The 22,202-nt window shown below is 36.7% G+C and overlaps 1 protein-coding gene across 2 annotated transcripts; it reads right to left on the minus strand.

The window, feature by feature from the left end:
• Positions 1 to 1,192: 1,192 nt before the first annotated feature.
• On the minus strand, positions 1,193 to 11,960 carry LOC307161643 (uncharacterized protein). Of its 2 annotated transcripts, none has more exons than XM_079876511.1 (9): positions 11,877 to 11,960; positions 11,632 to 11,697; positions 6,206 to 6,278; positions 5,722 to 6,004; positions 4,746 to 4,879; positions 4,635 to 4,667; positions 3,144 to 3,423; positions 2,834 to 2,970; positions 1,193 to 2,740 (listed from the first exon to the last, which is right to left on the minus strand). In XM_079876511.1, exons 3-9 carry the CDS (start codon positions 6,267 to 6,269, stop codon positions 2,736 to 2,738), a joined length of 936 nt encoding a protein of 311 aa, XP_079732637.1. In that variant the 5' UTR covers positions 6,270 to 6,278; positions 11,632 to 11,697; positions 11,877 to 11,960; the 3' UTR covers positions 1,193 to 2,735. The 2 variants fall into 2 exon arrangements, with proteins under 2 accessions (XP_079732637.1, XP_079732638.1); XM_079876512.1 differs by having other exon boundaries at positions 11,632 to 11,686; positions 11,877 to 11,921.
• Positions 11,961 to 22,202: the final 10,242 nt, after the last annotated feature.

Below are 22,202 nucleotides of genomic sequence, written 5' to 3' on the forward strand. Positions count from 1 at the left end.
TTTATGCTAATGATTAATTAACACACACAACTGGAAGTTGAAATACATGGCATTGACCCTTAACACAATAATTTACAGTATTACTTAATACTATGTTATTAAGGAATTAATACATGATGACATTAATCTATTAATCATATATAATGTTTATTAGCAGCAGATGCAGTAGTCATTAATGAATGGTCTAGTTCTTCATGATTATCTGTGCATTAGTTAAATATAATTTGATATAATTCTCCATCATACACACTCCTCTTCAGCTCGCCTGTCATCTGACACCTTTAACCAAAGCTTTTCTGGCTTTCTTTTCTTGCATCACTCCAGGTAAAACAACAGCTTATTACTTCAAATCTGGACACATGATGGAAGTATTGGAGCTGAATGATTGTGAACACAAGAGGGCAGCAGAGCAACACTCGCTGCTGATTAAACCATCTTTCAGCTCTGTTCAGAACAATAACAGCTCAACAAGAAGTACAAACAACAGTAAGCTAAATACAAGAAGATATCAGATATATCATCAGTCCGATGCTTGCTTCAAGCGGTGATTCAGATGATTCAATATGCTTTCAGATGTATATATATTACCCAACATTAGAAGCACGAGTCCAGTGTGAGTTAAGCAGTGTGAAATACTTGATTACTGTAGCCTACTTTAATATTATTGTACGGGATTTGTACTTTACTCAAGTGAAATTTATACTGAATAATAGTGCTTTTACTCACATTTCAGAAGCAAAAAAACAGTAGCCTACACTTTACTCGTACTTTTTACTCCTACAAATGTACTTTGATTTGAAAATAACTGTGGAGCATAAGGTATCCATTGAAGTATTCACATTCAGAGATGAGAGTTGTGAGGGTGAGGGAAGAGAAGATGACACGACAGAGGAAAGATGGGCGGGAGAAAGTGAGCGCAGGTTTCGTCTGAAAGTAACTGGTGGTGGGGTTGGTGGTGCAGGGGTAGAGAGATGTAGACTGAAAGTAATGAGGAAATGATCTGAAACATGGAGGGGTTTCACCAGAATGTTGTCTGTGATGCAGTTGCGTGTGTAAACCAGGTCCAGTTGGTTGCCTGATGTGCGAGTACCTGTGGTGATGAGTCGTTTGAGATCGAAAGAGGCTAGGAGAGAGATGAAGTCTGTTGCACATGTTACACATATAGAAAGGAGCAGGAGTCATTTCTGGTGCAACACATTTAATAGGGAAATATTGCATGCAAACCTGCAAGACATGACAATATACAGTAAATCACAAGTGGAGCATCTCAAATCTGTGTGTATTATCTATCTGCTCGTCTCTGCATTAACTGCTATATTACGCGTTCTTGAGCAGACCTTGGCGAGAGCTCCCTCTAGCGGTTTGGATAGTTTATGCCGGGTTTGAATAATAATCAAACAATTCCCAGCGATCTCGAATAAATTTTTTGCTTGAAATGACCATCCCTACAAAATACGAAATGTCTTAATCAGACAACAGAAAAGCATCATAGCATAAGAAATAAAATATAAACAAAGCTACTGTTTGTACATCACACATGGGAAGAAACCGGCTCCAACATGAGATTGTAGAATTTTGTGAATGTGTTGCCCGCAGATCTGCAGGTGTGTGACAGAGAAACACCACACGCCAACGCTCGGGAGGAACACTCCTTGTAGAGTGAGCCCTCATCTCAAGGGGACACGGCACACCTTGGGACTGATACGCCAAGATGATGGCATCCACTATCCAGTGGCCAACCTCTGTTTGGAGACAGCTTTTTCCTTCTGCTGATCTCCAAAGCAAACGAAGATCTGTTCAGAACTTCTGAAGCTCTGTGTGCGGTCCACGTAAATAGGCAGTGCATGAACAGGACACTGCAACGCAAGGTCTGGGTCTCTGGGTCTGCCTCCTCCATGGGTGGCGCTTGCAAGTTCACCACCTGGTCTAGGAAGGGGGTTGTGAGAACTTTGGGCACATATCCGGGTCGGAGTCTCAGGATTTTGTGCGAGTCAGCCGGTCCAAATTCCAGGCATGTTTCGCTGACTGAAAATGACTACAGGACCCACACCCTCTATGTACATGTGACCACAGTCAGGAGTGCTGTCTTGAGACCCAGTCTTAAATTTAGAGAGATTTCTGGGTTAGTTAGTTTTTTGTTTTGTTTATTTTGTGCTATGCTCTCCCCTAAAGCTATTGTTTCTATTTTCATTATTATTATTATTTTATATTTCTAGTTTAGTTATTGTTGCCTTTGTGCCTTTTTTACCCATTATAACAGAAAATTAAAAGTTAATATTGGTGGAATTGGTGGTTGTGTTGTTGATTCTGGGACAGAAGGTTGAAATCCTCGTACTCTCCTTGGTTTTCTTTTTCTTTCTTTTTTTTGGTAAAATGTAATTCTTCACTTTGTTACCTCCTCATTGTAAATATCCAAATAAGCCTCTCTTTTTTGATCCAGAAACATACAATACAACATGCAATGCTGTAGTAATTTATTGATGTAGAAAGAAGAGAGATAAACAAAGATTTTTTTTGGATCAAACTGGGGTTAAGAGTCAGGTGCATTTTAAAAACCATTTCAAACCTTTACTGAATGTGCACTGAAACTTATCTTTTATCTTAAGAATAAAATTTGCATAGGTAAAATGAAAACAATGAAAAAAGTGCAATATTATTATTGCTCAGAAAAAAACGTAATTTGGTATTTTGCTTGTAGGATCAGTGGACTGTGGCGTAACATCCTCTCATTCCACTTAATCTGCCAATGAAATCAGAAAACATTTATTAAGGCAAAATACACATAAATAGTACAAATGTCTACACATCATGTCTCTCTCCTTTTATTGCTCACCTGAAAACACCTCAATCTCACACATATGGAGATATTCATTACGCCCAGGTATAATAATGTTGACATATTGCCCCTTAATAGGCTTAAACTCAAATGTTTTTGTCTCTCCAAGTGGGATGGACACAACAGTCGCAGCCCTGTGAAGACAGAGAGAGAAATAGAGAGGGGCGAATCAAAACGGCATGAAGCATATTAAATATACTTCAGTCAAAGACAAGTTTGAATGAAAAGGATTTATTCAAAGTAATGTTATCTTATTTACTAATTTTCAAACCATTTATGAAAGTATTAAGAGAGAGACAATACTTACAGCTCATTATTGTTGCCATTATTTTCCAGGCTGTTGCCGATACGGATCTGAGCACCATTTATCCTCGTTGCAGGAGCATCTGCAAGATAAGTGATGCTAACCCTGGTTACCTTGTATTTCTCCCCCAAGTCAACTCTCCACCAGGGGTCCCTGTCCGCATTAGTGTGACTGCATGACCCAGCACTGAACAGTGGATTGCTGTTGCCATCGACAGCCCTTTGAGCTACTGCTCCATTGTATGTGGAAGACTGGACAGCTGTGGCTCCAAGAGCAAGATTCCCTGTTTAACATACAATATTAATCAATAACTTTTTTCTTTTTACTTAATATATTCTCAATATAAATGGGCATAATAATGCTAAGATATGTAATCCAAATTATTATTACACGGCTCTCTGGAATAGTTTATTCTGATTGGTCAGTCGCGACATTCCGAGGTCTGATATTCCCAGATAACGACCGTCATCAACATGTCCATGTATGTCCATGTAATCATTTATTTGGTGTACATGACTGTACATTATCCCTTAAATGTTTTTTCTAGTGCTAGTAATTTATTTTTTTAATTAATAATTTTTGTAATTTTAGTGCTAGTGTTTTTGCGTAGCGCGTCTGTGTTGTACGTCACACGCATCACACACATGACCAGCGTCGGCCAATAGTGAGCCTACGTGTGACGTACAACACAGACGCGCTGCGCTTAAACACTACGTGAAATAGCTTGAGGCCCAGAGAGAAGGAAATGAATAGTGGAATAAAGTCGTTATTTTTGTTTACTTTTTGCGCACAAAAAGTATTCTCGTCGCTTGATAAACTTAAGATTGAGCCACTGATGTCACATGGACTACTTTGATGATGTCTGTATTGCCTTTCTGGACATGGACAGTATGCCGTCCATTGACTTTCAATGGAGGGACAGAAAGCTCTCGGACTCAATCTAAAATATCTTAAACTGTGTTCCGAAGATGAACGGAGGTCTTATGGGCTTGGAACGACATGAGGGTGAGTCATTAATGACATCATTTTCATTTTTGGGTGAACTAACCCTTTAACAACAATATACATTGTTTCAAAGCAGCTTTACAATGATAATAGGAAATTTTAGTAACAGAGATTGTTTTGGCTTTACAGAAGATCTAGAACTATCTATTTACTATCTATTTTACTATTTACTACAATCTAGATCTAGCTGACGGCGTGCACAAGTGTATTGCGCGTTTGGTCTTTAGGTATGCGCGTCTAAATATATATGTGTGCAGGCGTGTATAATTTATATATTTATAATTTATAATTTAATAATACATAATTTTATTTAAACTAATTAATGCTTTAATTTAGCCATGTAATAATAATCTGGAGTCCTGATCATCCTGTCAGGGTTTATTTTGCTATAACAACCATCTTGATATTATCCCTTATTGGTTAACAAAAATCAAGAAGAATATTAAACATGTGTTACCGACAACATTGAAAGTAATGAAGAACACTCACTTGGACCACAAATGTACGATGGTGTGTCACTTACTGTTAACAAAATAATAACAGTTACACACACATTAATAAGTACATCAATTCTATCCCAGTCTTCTCTCTGTCCCTTACCTGCCATCACCTCGACTTCACACAGAGTGAGGATTTCATCATTCCCAGGTAAAAGAATGTTGACATATCGGCCATTAACAGACTCAAATGAAAATGTTTGTGTGCCATTAGGAGCAGTGAGAATAGTTGCAACCCTGCAAATACATCAAGAACAGTGTTAAAATGAAAACGTACTCGGTTACCTAACGTAACCTCTGTTCTCTCTAGAGAGGGAACGAGTATTGCGTAAGTATAGCTTACGCTACGGGTAAAGTAATCTTTTCTCGAGATATGAAGCCAAAAAATTATCCTTAATTTTAAAATCTTGTCAACGCAGTGCAGCAGCAAGCAGACCTGGAGCAGGCATATTCGCGTGCTCATTGGCTGCCCTGCGGCAACTGCAGCAGCCTATCGCTGAGCCCTTGGCGTGACATCACGCCCAATGAGCGCGCTGGGCGCGCTCACGCGTCACGGCCCGTCAGAAGGGGCGTGGTTTAGCGTATAAAAAGAAGGCTCAGAGGCTGCTTTCTCTGATTTTTGTCTCTTCAGCGAAGCTCTACGCATCGCTGGACTCTGAGGAAGCCGCCAAGGTCTGCTTGCTGCTGCACTGCGTTGACAAGATTTTAAAATTAAGGATAATTTTTTGGCTTCATATCTCGAGAAAAGATGACTTTACCCGTAGCGTAAGCTATACTTACGCAATACGAGAGAACCTCTCGTAAGAGAACCAGAAGCTACACAACACAATTCACACGTCTAACAAATTCAATTCAGCTGTATTGAAATCAAATGGTTTTGTATAGCACTGCTACAAGAAACAATGGTCTAAATTTACCAATGTCAATCACAATCTGAATAAAATGTTGAAGTAAAGTACATCTCCATGGCTGTGGCTCGATGAGTGGTTGGTGTGTGGAAGATCTACAATATTGCCTCCTGTTTTATTAAACCAGACTGAACATCATAAACATGGGAAGATGATAGAAACATTTCTTACAGCTCATTGTTGTTTCCGTTGTTGTCCAGCTTGTTCCCAATACGAATCTGAGCTCCTCTAAGCCGCTCTTTGCAACAGTCTCCACGATTAGTGATGGTAACATTGCTTACACTGTAGACATTTCCGAGGTCAACTCTCCACCATGGATTAAACTCAGTTTTAGTGAAAGTGCATGACTCCTTCTTGTAATCTGAGTCTCTGTTTCCATCTATTGCATTCTGAGCATCTCCCTGTGGGTGGCCTAAGGAGGACTGCACAGCCATGCCATTAAGAGCAAGATTCCCTGTTCAATACCATATGAAATCGACAAAAAAAAAAAAGAAAAAAAAAAAAGGATAAGACAGGTTCAAAGCATTACAAATGCATATAAATAAATAAAACATTTTCAGTTACCATATTTCAGAGTATAATTTTAATAAATCAATCTGATCAAAATATAATACACAATGGTTAGAGATTTTTACTAGTATTATTCTAAACGTACCTTTGGAATCAGCGACGCACATCCCGGTAAAAAGTGTTAGAAACAAAATCACACGCATGTCCATCCTGATATACTACAGAACATAACACATCTCATATCAGCATATGAAGGAATCATTTTCAATTTCTCCTCCTCATTCAAACAAAGAAACATATATATATATTGCTATTGTAATGATAAAATGATATAGAAGAACCCCATGATTAATGTGACTAACCTGCCTCGTTCTTTGGATTTTAAATGCCTTTGTTGAGTTTGTTCTATTTTTAATTTATTTCATCTTCTACGCCCATGATATTAAGACAATTTGGTAAAATTTTACACTGTTATTAAAGTTAACTGAAACTTTCCTCTTCTTTCTTATGGTGCTGTATTGTTATTTTGTTATGCTTAAATCATCGCTGTATAATAATTAACTTCCTCCTTTCAGATTCCTCAGAGTCATTTTCAGATCGTGGTTCCGATTAAACGTGCCAGTTTTCATTTCGATTGATCAAAGTTCGGCCGAGATACAGCCTCTGAACCAATTCTGGGTCGACCTCGTTAAGTACACTTTTGAACAAATATACATTTAAAAAAAAAAACTGTTCAGTCATTTCTGTGCGGCTCGGTCCAAATGTCATCTTATCAGATTTTGGACAAGATTTGAAGGAGTGGTGAAAAACCAGAATACTGTACTTTTCAAAATTGCTGCTACTGTAATCGGTGGAGTCTTGATGTAAGATGTTTAATGTGATCAGCATCAGATGTATTGTGTTTTATTTTTCTAGATCAAATGGTTCAAAAATTACAATCGTTTGAATGTAACATTTTTAACATTTTTTTACTTTTCTTTACCATCACTAGAAGTGTGCCATATTTCATAATTTTCCTATTTATGGTTCATATGGCTGACATTGACTCCCATTAGGGAAAAATAATAATAAGAAAACTAATGGATTCCAATTATAATGTTTTCCCGCTGTAGAGAGTGCATAACCCAGATAGCATGTAACCATTGAAACAATGTTGAGTCAGTGTTGATGCGTCAACGCTGATTACATTGAAATAACGTTAGAAAGTGATGTTGTTTCAATGTCACTTTTGCACCCTCAGTTAATGCTGAAGCAATGTTGAGATTTCAACCAAAAATCAACGGTAATAGTATTGATTCAACATTACAAAGTGATTTTTTATCAACATCACTTTTGCACCCTCAGTTAATGTTGAATCAACATTACACTATGATTGATTCTACATCACCAATGCTGAATCAATACTGAAATTAACACAAATAATCAATGGTAATATTGAATCAACGTTACACTAAGATGTTGAATCTACATCACTGCTATTGAATCAACACTGAAATTAACTAAAATAAATCGATGGTAATATTGTTGAATCAACGTTACACTATGATGTTGAATCTACATCACTGCTGTTGAATCAACACTGAAATTAACTTAAATTAATCAATGGTATTGTTGAATCAATGTTACACTATGATGTTGAATCTACATCACTGCTGTTGAATCAACTCTGAAATTAACTAAAATAAATCAATGGTAATATTGTTGAATCAATGTTACACTATGATGTTGAATCTACATCACTGCTGTTGAATCAACACTGAAATTAACAGAAATAATCTTTGGTAATATGGTTTGATCAATGTTACAATGTGATGTTGATTCTAAATACATTTTGTTGAAACACTGAAAATACAACTGAAAAGGAATGTCAACCAATGTTGCCATCTGATGTACTAAGTTAATGTTGAAACAACATTAATATTTCAACTACACTTCAATGATGCGTCAACAAATTCCTGACCAAAAATTTGGCAAAAACCTTTTAAAATATAAATGACACCTTTCCAGCAGTTGAGTTAATTTATTTTATTCAATCAATCAATGACAAAAATATATTAAAAGATCATTCTTTAAAAAAAGAAAGGGGGAGAAATAGGACAAAAGCATTTCAACCTTTAAAAATAAAATTGGCTTCAGAAGTCTGATGTCATAACTACAGGTGGTCCAACGGTTCAGGTTTTTAAAAATCTGTCATACATCAGACTATATACTGCCTCTTTTCCTCTGGGTTCTCTGAAATCTGAAAAAGAAAGCATGATGTTACTCGAGAACAAGTCAATTCAGTTGCCACATTCAAGAATGTTAATATACTAAACACAATACGATTCACTTTTTAAAAAAAGTTGCTGAACACAAAATATTCTAACTATGATTAAAGTATCGTTAAATTCTGATTATTTCATTTATTTTTTTTAAATCTATTAATGCTTCAATACAAAAAAAAAATCACTACGGCAGGGGTGTCCGATTTTATCTCCAGCCCTAATTAAACACACCTGAAGCAGCTAATCAAGCTAATCAAGGTCATTGGGATCAATGGAAACTTCCAGGCAGGTGTTGGAGCTAAACTCATGACTTCATGAAGAGGAACAAACACCTATGGGCTATAGCCATTAACAACATCTCAGTTCAATTTCTGTGAAACTACATAGCATTCAAGTAACACGTTTATCTTGTAGAATAAAAGAACTTTGGTTTTAACAATGAAAATTTCTTTAAAGGGATGGTTCAGCCCAAAATGAAAATTCTGTCATCATTTACTCACCCTCAAGTTGTTCCAAACCTGTATGAGTTTCTTTCTTCTGTTGAACACAAAAGAAGATATTTTAAAGAATGCTGGTAACCAGAAAGTTGACGATGGCCATTGATTTCCATAGTAGAAAATAAATACCATGGAAGTCAATGGCTACCCTCAACTGTCTGGTTACCAACATTCTTCACTCTCTTCTTTTGTGTGCAGCAGAAGAAAGAAATTCATACAGGTTTGGAACAACTTGAGGATGAGTAAATAATGACAGAATTTTCATTTCGGGATGAACTATCCCTTTGAAACTGCAGATTCACCTTATGTAGACCTTAATCTATTTAAATATCACAAAATAAAATAGCCATGTCAGTCACTTTCTTAATAAACACAAGATGTTTTTTGTTATTGTGTTTCAGTGGAAATTTCTCAAATTTAATACAGATTCAGGAATATGAATGATTACCTGATTAAGCAGTGATAAGGCACAGGATATCATCAAGTCCCAGGTCAGGTGATTATGCTGTCGACAACAACTCGGTGTATAATCAATGTCAGCATTATCAGGAGGGGGGTGCTTTCTATTTATTTATTGTCCATCTTCGTCGGCCTTCATTCCTACTAAAGGAGCAATGTGCTCTGCATGCAAGCACTGATGGATGCAAGACATGGGCTATGTTTGCAGTGTAACTTTCTTGCTCATGTTCATGTCTTCTGCACTTCAAGAAATGTGTTAAATGACGTTAGAACTTTATTCAGGAAATTCGTAATAAACTTTACTAAAGTAATGTGCATTTTTTAAGTATGTAGATGCACCATTGTTTGAAACTGTGCTAGAGAAGTCATGTAAGTATGTCAGGTGCTTCAACAAACCAGACTTCTGTATAGGATGCACCTGTGTTTTCTCTCTAATGAGGAAGCATTACACTACTGAGAAGTGCACATGAGAAGTGCACATGCAAAACCAAAATGGGCGTTTACCAATCAGTGGCCAATTTCAAACTACAATAAATGTTTTTCAACCATTTTTCAACAGACTTGCTAAACCACCCCACCCCTAAACCAAGCCCCCAGTGGATTAGAGCATATCGGGTAAAGCGGTTGAAAATGCCCATTGTGGTTTGAAAACGCCCCACTGATAGACAAACACCCACTAGTGTTCTGCAGAGATACCTGCCTGAATGATCTTGTGCTCATCAACTACAAATCACTGTTAGTTCAATGTCACTGTCTCCACCCATGTGTGCTGTTGGCTTTCATCAAAATTTCAATGCTGATCCAACACACTTTAAACACTGAAATGTCAATCTCAACCAAAATTATGGTTTGGATCAAAACTCAACATTGTATTAATGTTCCCATGCTATCTGTGCGATTTATTTCAACACTTTACTTACTTTGAAAATTAATGAATGTTAGTAGATTTAGTAACAATAAATAAAATGCAAGTAAAAAGCATGCTAAAAACAGAAATACATTATATGCACCATTGTTTGAAACTCGGAGAGTTCATGCATGTCAAACACACAAGACTTCCGTATAGGATGCACCTTGTGTTTTCTCTCTAATAAGGAAGCATCAATTAACTACTGAGAAGCCCACTTGCAAAACCAAAATGGGCGTATACCAATTAGTGCCAACTTTTAGTGCAAACTACAATTGGTTTTTCAAAAGACTTGGGGCACGTTCAAGATCAAAACGGTGCGCAACGTTTTGCTACGGTTTCCGGGTTGAACGTCATGTTTCCTGGAAACGGCGTGCACCGGTGTGCAACGGGGTTTGAGATACGTTTTCTCTTGTTTGGTGGGTGTGTCAGAACTGCAGTCCAATCAGCAGCAACATGTAGCTATATAAAGCACGCGGTATTAAAGTGAATTGCACAATGGGTTCAATGACAGTAATTTACAAATGTGTTCGATGCAGCTCGGTATACGCAACAACTGAGGATATTAGAAGACATGTTTGTCGTAAGTTTTATTGTAAAAATATAGGATATCAACATAATGATGTAGTTGTTTATATTTTTAGCTTCATTGCAAGTGTATGACATTGGTATAGAGAAATAAACAATGGTAATTAAGTGCTTTTCCTAAAAATGAGAAAGAAAATACAGGGTATTAAAACAGTATGAACTACAAATAAAGTCTAAAGTGAGGCTAAATAGATGTTTTAGTCTGAATAAGGTAAGATGTGTGCTTCCATTTCAGTTTCAGCAATCCCTTCACTCGATTGGGATGTTCTCTTTTGTTCTGGGCGGCAAGTGCAGTAACTGTAACATCGGGCATATTTTGTAGTGTTAAACACATATTTATACCGACTTCATCAGTCTCAGAAAATTCTTCACAAAGAACACAAGAATGGCCTTCTCAGCTGCCATAGTTGCAGCTCTTGCGTCATCAGAACAGTGTGTTCAACGCATCACCGTTTCTGTTTAAAAAACGTTGTGCAACGTTTTGTCGGGGCTGAACGCAGCCCTGCTAAAATCATGAGGGCCCACCCCTAAACCAAACCCCCAGTGTATTAGAACAAATGAGGTAACACCACTGAAAGTGCCCATCATGAACTGAAACGCCCCACTGATTGGGAAACACCCAGTAGTGTTTTGCACAGATACATGCCTGCAAGATCTTGTGCTCATAAACTAAGACTCACTGTTAGTTCAATGTCACTGTCTTCAACCATGTGTGCTGTTCCCTTTCATCAACATTTCAATGCTGATCCAACACACTTTAAACATTGAAATTTTGATGTCAACCAAAATGATGGTTTGGATCAAAACTCAATATTGAATCAATGTTACCATGCTGTCTGGGAAACCTTCAACTCACCTGGAATTCGTCAATGTCTCAACCTCACAGAAGACCTTCACGATTCAGCAGGTATCTGCTTTTAAACTAAATATTACGTTTTTAAATAAACAACAAATAGCATTATTAATATTTTTTTATAAACAATTGCTATATTTATAGATTTATTTTTTATCCAATATATTAATCATGAGCAATATTATGCCGTCAAAACATTTCAAACCAAAAACGTGCTATTAAACATAGATATGAATATTGATACGAACCAGCAGTCTGAAGAAGGTCTAGTTGAATAATATTGAGCTCAGAAATGATGCTCTATTTATTGTTGAATTAAGGCCCTCCCAACCAAATAAATGAATCTGATATCTGTAAAATAAACATCAAATGGACACATTACTGTCAGGGTTATGTTTGTTTTTGATCTATTTCCCTGTTCTGGGGTGCGTTTTCCGTACGTCGCTAGCTCAGTTAGCTGGATTTGATTGTTGGCGATTTGGCATGATCTTGGTTTGTTTGGTTCTTCCTGAATTTGCTGTCATAGTAACATGTGCGTAAGCTTAAACCTGCTCACGAGCAGCTTATTTCATGTCTACAAGATTAGATTGCGGCTTTATAAGCGGAGCTGATGCGGGAAGTCCTTTAGCACAGCATGATAGTACTTTTTGATAGATAATGAGGGTCTCTACATAATTTGTTGGAACAACACATTCAATGTTCGACTTGTCGGAACGGCACAAACTGTGCATTGCTCTGCAGTTTTTTTTGCAAGTGGCACTTTCCTTTACACTATTAGAGAGAACTTGGTGAAAAGTGCTGTCTGTCGTGCCATTCGCAGAGTTTACCTGGTGCTCAAGCTGTTTTAGGGGTATTTCCAAGCCACTTAAGACCCAAGGTTGTAAAGCAGATTTTTTTTGCCAACGCAGCTAAACTATATTATCATTTTTAATGAAGATCATGCAATCATGGCAATGCCAGTAAGTATGACTTACATATGACTTATGTGTCCCTCAGGCTTCACTAATGTGATTGGTGCCAAAGACTGCACACACGAAAGGGGGTTCACAATGTAAATGTGCAGGCAAGTTTCTATTACGATTCTTAATATTCCAGATTAGTAATATATATATATATATATATATATATATATATATATATTTTAAAGGAATAAAATTGCAGTGGACTGACCAAATTCTCTTAGCTGGTGTGTAACCATATTACAAATGTGGAACTTCTCATCATGTAATCAGATACTTAATGTGTGATCTTGTGATCAGGATATGATCTGTGTAATTTTAGCTTTGTTTGCATTATGCCACGTGTTTTACAGGAATATCACGAATACTTTGGTCTCAGAATTTTTGGCAAACTTTTTTCAATAATCACCACTTTTATTTATATTAAAATAAATAACATTGGCCTGCACTTTTTTTTGTCACTTTCTGTCTTTTTTCGGGAAATAGTCTAGGACTGACAAACTTGAAGGCAAGTACAATTTTATAACATATTTGTCAGAACAAGACATCTAAAACACTGCAAATACTTTTGCTGCAAGTTCAGGTTACTTAATGAAATGAGACAACATTTAATTTCATTACACTCTATTTACTTTGTTTAAGAATCATGCTTTTGAGTTGGAATTACAAGAATAATTTTTTGTTGACAGCTGAAACTGTACAGTCAATTTCCCAGCATGCTCCACACGGGATTGGGATGCTAAACTTGGGATGCTAAACTAAAAACATCCTCCATTACATTCATGTTTGTCAATATATTATGATCTTACAATGCAAATTAACTTACAAAACACTTTGTTAGTGTGAAGTTCTTTCAACATGTACATGTTAACAGGATTTGAGTTAAAATCAGGTACAGTTCTATGAGGCGCCACGTAGGATTTAAATCAAACTTCGCTTATCAATACATACATAACACACGTGCATATACACCTATAAATTACTCGCATTTACATGTATACTATTGGATGTTCAAAATACATATATGAAATACACGTGCACACTAATATGAAATCCATACCAATACATATTATGTTAGTCATGAATGCATATACACTTGTGAATAACTCGCATATACATATAAACTTGACGCACGCATACACCTATAAACACTCGCATATACATATAAACTTGACGCACGCATACACCTATAAACACTCGCATATACATATAAACTTGACGCACGCATACACCTATAAACACTCGCATATACATATAAACTTGACGCACGCATACACCTATAAACACTCGCATATACATATAAACTTCCATGCATATACACCTATAAACACTCGCACATACATATACACTCGCTGCACGCATACACACCTATAAACACTCTTGTCAAGCATTGTCATTTTTTTACCATTGTTTAATATAATTATTATTATTATTATTATTACTGCGTTTAAGTGTGGAAAAGTTTCTGTCGCGGCTTATAGGTTTGGGATTATTTAATTTTTTTTTGCCTGACTTCACTGTATCCTGCAAAGTCTCCTCCTTTCTGGTGTTATAGAAATGGCCATTAGTGATCTCTCTCTCCACTTCCATGTCCCCCTTTGCTGCTCCTCCACGTGTACGTTTTACAGCGCTCACTTCATCGTAATCAAGAAAGGCAGTGGGTTACGACTGTTCTTGGATCTGCATGTCTTGAATCGGGCCTTTCACAAGCTTCCGTTTAAGATACTAAAGTGGAACACTTCCCACAAATCATGATGTACTCGTCTACGCTAATATTAGTCTCTTTGTTTATCCCGAGGTTTACCGCAGTCCGCCGGATCCAGGCCGTATCTAGATCTGATGAAGGACCTGCGACTGGACACAACGAAAACGCAGTCCTGAAGTGTCAACTAGTCTCTCCCCTGTGAAGGCCTCCTTCCCTTTACGTCTATACAGATAAAAAGTTGTCAAATAATTCCATTCACATGGATATGCGGAAGTGATAAAAAATACATGTTTAAGGCCAGACAAGTAATTTGTTGAGGTCAATTTGTAAAGAAAGAGTACAATGCCTGCGCACATATATATTCAAACGTGCATACCTATAGACTAAACACGCAATACACATGTGCACATCGTCAGTGTTCTCACAGGTTCGCACTTTTTAAGTTTGTGCAGAGATAACTTTTTTTTTTTTTTTTTTTTACATTTTTCAAGGCTTGAACCTTGGAATCTATTTCAAGGTTTGCGTTCTCGAGCCCTAAACACTGCTGTCGTGCGAATGAGCGTCTCTCCGGCAGATATTTGCAGAGCTGCAGGCTGGGCGATTCGCGAGATTCTACAATCAAGCATGAATTTTTGTTGACAGCTGAAACTGGACAGTGGACTTCCCAGCATGCTCTGCATGAGATTGGATTGGGATGCTAAACTCAAAACATCCTCCAATTACATTCATGCATGTCCTACACATTATATTATGATATTAAATGAAACCAAATAAATGAATCTGATATCTGTAAAATAAACATCACATGGATCCATTACAAAAGAGTCCTCATTTTAATAAGCTGTAACCCTAACCTTTACATGTCCTCCTACAATATTAGTCTTGGTTAAAGAGAGATGATTACATCATGATTGTCTATAATCAAACCCTCTCTATGGGGGTTAATCTCTAAGGTTAATCTTAATTATTAACCTTAATTACACACTTTTGTGATTTATTTTCTCCATTAAATAGAAAGACTTAATATATGCGAACAAAGTTAACTTTATATTAAGAGACACACAAACACATTATTCCATTATTGCATCTGCAGAAAGTGTCCGTTACACATTTTCCCTGTGTGTTATATCAATATTTATGTCGACTGTCGGACTTCTTGTCTAATGGATAGATTTCCTCTATTTTCTCGTCTTTTACCATACCTTAACACAACAAACTAACACAAACGCTTGTGCTTTCTGTTTTTTGTACAATGATTTTAAGTAATTACAAAAAAAACCCAGTATTTACTGATCAGTATAATAATGTGCTACCGTATTGTTTGGAATTAAAAACAAAACAAAACAATTGAAACCCTTTTCCTGGCATACAAGACAGAAACATGATTAATATGTTGTTTTGTAGATTTCCCATATCAATATAAAAAGGGTGTGCTCAGTGTAAACAGTTTTCATTTTCATTTGTCCAGTTAGGTACTTTTTGGTTGTGTTTACCATCTCGTTTAGCAAGGAAGAACCATATGGAACTCAGTAAATATAACGCAGTGTAAATAGAAACTAGTTTCACTTAGTATTTGCATTGTTTAAATAGCAATATATTGTATTTACACTATGTAAACTGTTTTATGGTGCATATTTCTAAACACCTTTTACCTTATTTTGATTATTCTCAGGTTAGGCAGAGTAAGTTAAATCTATTCTAAATCATAAGCATCTGAATTTTAAGACTTCTCCGTGGTCTGGTCAACTCACTTTTGTAGAAATCCAAGACTTTTGGCAGGCGAGCTTCTTAGTTTCAATTAAATATAGTTTTATTATTTACATGTTAACTGGTTTGCATATTGCATATTTTCCACAACAAAACATAGCAGTATTTTCTTTGCAATATGTGTAAATAGCAGTTAGATGTTTTTTATACTTATAAACTGGCAAAACAGTGCCGTAATATTTTAAAAATAGTGTTTTGAGCAGTTTAGGACATAAAAGGTTTTCACCCAACAGCTTCAAATAGCCTAAGTTCGACTGTATAAAACTGTCACGATCTGTTTGAATTCGACCTGTCTTTGCATTCTTCTGTTTCGTGACAAATACATTTTTCATCTCTCATTTGGCATCTTCTCCTGTCGGCCACCGTAACTTCTGTTGGTTGCACTTCGCAACCTCACCAATAGATGCTGCTAAATATTACACAGTGCACCTTTAGGGGACAGGACAAGCTTGACTGACTCCAGTAGCTCAAGCACTACAAAGGGGTCCCAGGAGAGGATGAGGTGCTGCTGAGGAGGATTTACCCCCCTGGCGCCTCTTAGGAACCTGATGATCAGGTCGTGCTTTACCAAGGACATACCGTCCATCTGCGATCACAGCAACATACACTTTGAATGTGGAGGGAGGCTGCCTTTGCTCCAACCTCTCCTGCAGGAAAGAAAGCACAGAGCTGATCTGGCATTTGTGGGGGTATTCCTAGCGGAAGGAACACCAATCAGCAAGCAGACTTCACTTCAAGGAATAATCTAGCCTAGTAGAAGGAGCTTAAGACTGCCGCGTCCCATCAAGAAGCCACACATGGAGGTTCCAGAGATCTGGACAGGGGTGCCATATGGTGCCCCGTCCCTGAGAAAGCAAGTCCTTCTCAGAGGAAGGTGGGCCAGTAAGGCGAAACCATCAAGACCTGCTCCTCTTCCTCCCTGATCTTGCACATTGTGCTAGTAGGCCCCGGGGCCAACTGTGTGCCAGTGCACCCATGCCGAGAGTCTCCTCGGTCAGGGAATAAAACATTTCATCTCAACTCCAGATATCTGGGGATGGAGTCTCCATTCTGCCAGGAGCGCGAGCTGTCGTGAGAGTGTGTCAGCCTCAGACGTCACGCCCACGGACACACACACTTTTCTGGAAACACTTCAGGAGTTTCAAAGTCGTGATCTGATTGGTTGAATTCTACAGGATGTCCATTAGATGTGTGTGTCGCGTCCTTTAACGGTCCGCCTGGAAACAAATGCGTGACACCAAAACCCCTCGTGGAAGGAAGCCATTGTGTTTACAACTGAGACAAATGAGCGCTTACCAGGATCAACTAAACGCTGGATTGTCAAAAGTATGTGAAGTTCGCGGCTCCACTGTTGCAGTAAACTTGCACAACGTTCTTGAATTAATCATTTATTAGATGCACGCCGGTCTGTTATTGTAGCGACATCAACATTATATTGCCGAACTGATTCAATTAAAATTGTAAAATAGAAATTAATTTATGGTGTTTTTGAGTTGGGAAAACCTGAACCATTTTTGTTGACAGCTGAAACTGGACAGTGGACTTCCCAGCATGCTCTGCATGAGATTGGATTGAGATGCTAAACTCAAAACATCCTCCAATTACATTCATGCATGTCCTACACATTATATTATGATATTACAAAGCAAGGTGAATTTTCTATACAAAAAACTTATACATGTTGTACAATTTAACAGGATCTGAGTTGAATCCAGGCAAATTTTTGTAGTATTCACAGATCAATGTAATAATAGTTATGCTATCATTGCAATTTTCAAATAATGATACCATTATGTTCTTCTAACAAAACACTTTTCCTTTTCTTTTCCAAAAAACATGACACGGATGTTGTGTAGTTTTGTCATGTCAGTATGAAAAGTATGTGTGCTTAATGTAAACAGTACTCTTTCATTTGTGCAGTTAGGTACTTTTGGGTTGTGTTTACTTTTAATAAAGGAAGGAATGTAGCGCTCAGTAAATATAACATGAGCACAAAGTACACAACATTGCCTTATCAAGACTTTGGATATGCAAAATCTCCAAGCCTTATCTTTAAGCCTCTCTATGTTTTCTTTAATTGCAATATATTCACAAATTTGTTAACTATACTGTGAAATAAATGATATTCTGATTTTCAAATATGTGCAAGACTATGCATCTTGTGGTAGTTACAATCTAGGTAGTTTACATGATAAAAAAAGAATCTTAATATTAAGATATACCTTTACAGGCCTTTGAATTTTGGGGGAATTAAAGTCCTGGCAATGTGTTTTCATGCATTTTTTTTTTTTTCCACAGCGTTGATGTGAGCTCGGTGATGAGACCGTTCACTCATCTGTATGTTTATTAATGTTTATTTTTTATTTGTTTATATTAATATGAAATAACATTGACTGTGCTTTTGGTTTTATTTGTGAACTTCTGTCTTTTGAGAAATACTTGTCAGCACAAGACACTTAAAACACAATAAAAAATGTATATTTGCTGCTTGTTCAGTTTCATTAAAATGAGCAATTGCAACATTTGATTTTATAGAATTAAATTCAATTAAAATTGTGAATTTTACAATGAAGTCCTACACATTATATTATGATCTTACAAAGCAAGGTGAATTTTCTATACAACACACTTTGTAAGTGTGAAGGTTTTACAACATATTCATGTTGTACAATTTAACACGATTTGAGTTGAATCCAGGCACATTTCAGTAGTATTCACAGATTAATGTAATAATAGTTATGCTATCATTGCAATTTTACAATAATAATATCTTAACGTTCTTGTATCAAAACCCTTTTCCTGGCTTATAGGAAAAATATGATAGAAATGTTGTGTAGTTTTGTCATGTCAGTATGAAAAGTATGTGTGCTTAATGTAAACAGTACTCTTTCATTTGTGCAGTTAGGCACTTTTGGGTTGTGTTTACTTTTAATAAAGGAAGGAATGTAGCGCTCAGTAAACATAACATGAGCACAAAGTACACAACATTGTCTTATCAAGACTTTGGATATGCAATTCAATCTTCAAGCCTCTCGGTTTTCTTTCTATACTAACTTTATAACTATACTTTGAAATAAATGATATTCTGATTTTTTAAATATGTGCAAGACTATACATCTTGTGTTTTAAACAGGCTACCTTTGTCACGTGTCTGTTCTGTCTTGTGCTGCACATGGGTGTTTGTTGTTTTGTGCCATGTGCTCTCCTGTCTATTGTCTAGCCCCTCCCATCTTGTTATCTGATTATTGGTTAATTTGTCCCACCTGTCTGTCTCGTTACCCTCCTTTGTTGTTCCCCTATTTAGCCTCCTTGTGTTTGTAGTCTTGGGCTGGTTCGTTCTGTCACGGGGCGAGTGAGCGAGAGACGAGGATTCAAGTGCAGAGGAGATTTAATTAACAAACACAGACAAAAAATACAGAAAACTCAGAACTCAGATAATCAACAGACAGGAACATCAAAGACAGGTAACTCGGACAACGAACCAGCACAAGACTACAAACACAAGGAGGCTAAATAGGGGAACAACAAAGGAGGGTAACGAGACAGACAAGATGGGAGGGGCTAGACAATAGACAGGAGAGCACATGGCACAAAACAACAAACACCCATGTGCAGCACAAGACAGAACAGACACGTGACAACCTTTATAATGAACATGTTAGTTGATCGCGCTGTGGGAGTGTTAGTTACACTGCATCACTGTTGAGGACAACATGCAAATTCATCTATTTCTCTCAAAATACATTACTATGAGTGGCTGGTAAAGTCCAGAGCTGCCAACTCTCACGCATTCACCGTGAGACTCACACAATTGACACTTTTCTGATTCTGTCAATTCTATTACCAAATTCAAACAATAAATACCGTTAAGCTAGTAGTAAATAAACACGAATGAACAATGTTGAAAGATACAGTATGACTTACCGAAATGTATATTCCTCATACATAATATCCATCAATCAGTGTTTTTCAACCGCGGAAAGGGTCAGTAAAACAGCTGGAGAACAATTGTCACATAACATTTACCTCAGGAAAGTCATTTGACCATAGATATGGGCTATAGCGCGTTAGTTGGCTAGAAAAAAGAGCTATAGAGAGTATTTAGCTAAATATGTGTAGGCTACTATATTACATATTTATTATATTTTTAATATCATTAAATAAAGTTGTTATAATAAAAAACACATTATTTAATTTGAGTTTTAACCCTAAATAATACTACCAGCTGATAGTGCTCTCTGTGTGTTTACAGCATTAGGTGATTTTTTTTTTTTTTTCTTGAGAAAAATTTCAGCCTATCTTGTGTCCCTAATATTTATACAAATGAGTCAATATTAAAGTAAATCACAATAATTTAATTGAATTGAAATCGTGATATTTGTGTCAAGCAATAATAGAAACCCATAGCTTACCAGAAATTGTCAACATGTAACATGTTGTCGCTAAACCTAATACAATTCTGTTTAGTTACTAAAATGTTTTCACATATCACAACACACTTATTTTGTTGCAAGATTTTTTTACACCCCCCAGTTTTACAAATTGTTTGCACTTCTAGTTGAATAGTGTTAATTTTACATTTGCACATAAGCTACCTCTAAAAACAAACAAACTGTAAGTGTTACAAATGTTGTTTACAATAGTTTTGTTTACATTTTGCACATTTAATCTCATTTACCTCCTTATGTCACAACTTTTGACTTTTTATTTATTTTAGGAAAGTTGCATCACAGAAATAATGACAGTAAGAGGCTGAAAAGACCTTTATGATGACTCTCTCCGGGTCAGCGGCCGGCAGAGCCAACACTGACTGAATGTTGCGATATGATTTTGTCAAAGTTTACAGAATGACTAGATAGAGTTTTAATGGTATAAAAGTGATATGATAAACTCTAGAAATAAATTCAAAAGGAAAACGTGTGAAAAAAAGACATGCATTACGGAGTGGAAATGGCTAATGAGCCAATAAGTGCTCCCCTGCTGCTTAATAAAGTTAATATATATAATATATACTTAATTATCTACTGGTAATAGTGGAAATTTCATGTCTTTTTTACATTTTAAAATAAGTGTTTGTTTTCCTCCAAAATGCTAGTTTTCCTACATCATGAAACTTTTATTTGTACAAATGGGGACATTTTTTGAAAGATGAACAAAAAACGTTTTTGGTCATTATATTAAAAGTAACATTTAGATGGAATAATATTCAAACTTTTGAGCTTTGAAGTGCTGGGAAAGGTTGTGTGAAGTCCTTCATTCTTAACAGTGGTCTGTAACGGTCTAATTTGCTGGATCATGATCAGAAATATAGTCTCATGTGACTCATCTTTAGACTCACCACACACACACCTGTGGTCTCATCAAGGGAATAAGATTTGATGACGCCATCTCAGTTCACCATAGCTTGGCTTTTGGTGAATTGACCTGTATCAAAACATTACAGACACCATCAGACTCTAACAAGGAGAATCTCTGGTCTATACATGAATATCAGTCACGTGACCTCTTACGTCATCCGCTCTTTTTCCAGGTGACTGCCGCCATCTTGAGTACCTACAAGCATTAGCTAGCTAGCTTGCTACGATTTACAGCTTCGTACGGATACAGTAAATGGCTACGAAAGACAATATCTCGCACCTCGACTGCCATGAAAAGAAACGCTACTTTCATAAAATATCATTGTTAGGGTGTGATCCCTACGTGATACCAGATGCGTACTTCCAGCCTCTGTCCGCTGCTACCAATCCTGATATCAATGATATTATAAGTTGATCCGACTACTTTAAGCGTGTATTTAAATGGTCCAGGGGCAGAACTTTTGCCAAGCGTGTCCGAGGTTCTGGGCTCTAATCCGCACTCATGGTTTTTTCTCTTTTTCTTATCAAAACCGATTATGTTTATCAGTGGTTGCTCAGCACAGAATCAAATTTGTAACTGCACTGCAATTATAGCAAAAGTATTGATCGTTGAACAAAGCAACATGCTTCAGAGTATTAATACATACAGTTATTCACAACCTAACCATAAGCCCTACTCTTCTGACCAATGATAACGATCTGAACTTTAACATAATAGAAACCTTTTCAAATGTCAAACATAATAACTGAACATTAAACATGAACAGATGTTTCCCTTTACTCAGA

The sequence above is a fragment of the Squalius cephalus genome (genome assembly GCF_949319135.1).
Source record: "Squalius cephalus genome assembly, chromosome: 7".
In the NCBI taxonomy this organism is placed as follows: domain Eukaryota; kingdom Metazoa; phylum Chordata; class Actinopteri; order Cypriniformes; family Leuciscidae; genus Squalius; species Squalius cephalus.

Coding starts and splice junctions, on each gene's coding strand:
- LOC307161643 (XM_079876511.1), bottom strand. CDS start 6,269: ATGGACATGCGTGTGATTTTGTTTCTAACACTTTTTACCGGGATGTGC. Junction 6,005..6,205: donor GTGCGTCGCTGATTCCAAAG/GTACGTTTAGAA, acceptor GGTATTGAACAG/GGAATCTTGCTCTTAATGGC. Junction 4,668..4,745: donor TGAAGTCGAGGTGATGGCAG/GTAAGGGACAGA, acceptor TTTTGTTAACAG/TAAGTGACACACCATCGTAC.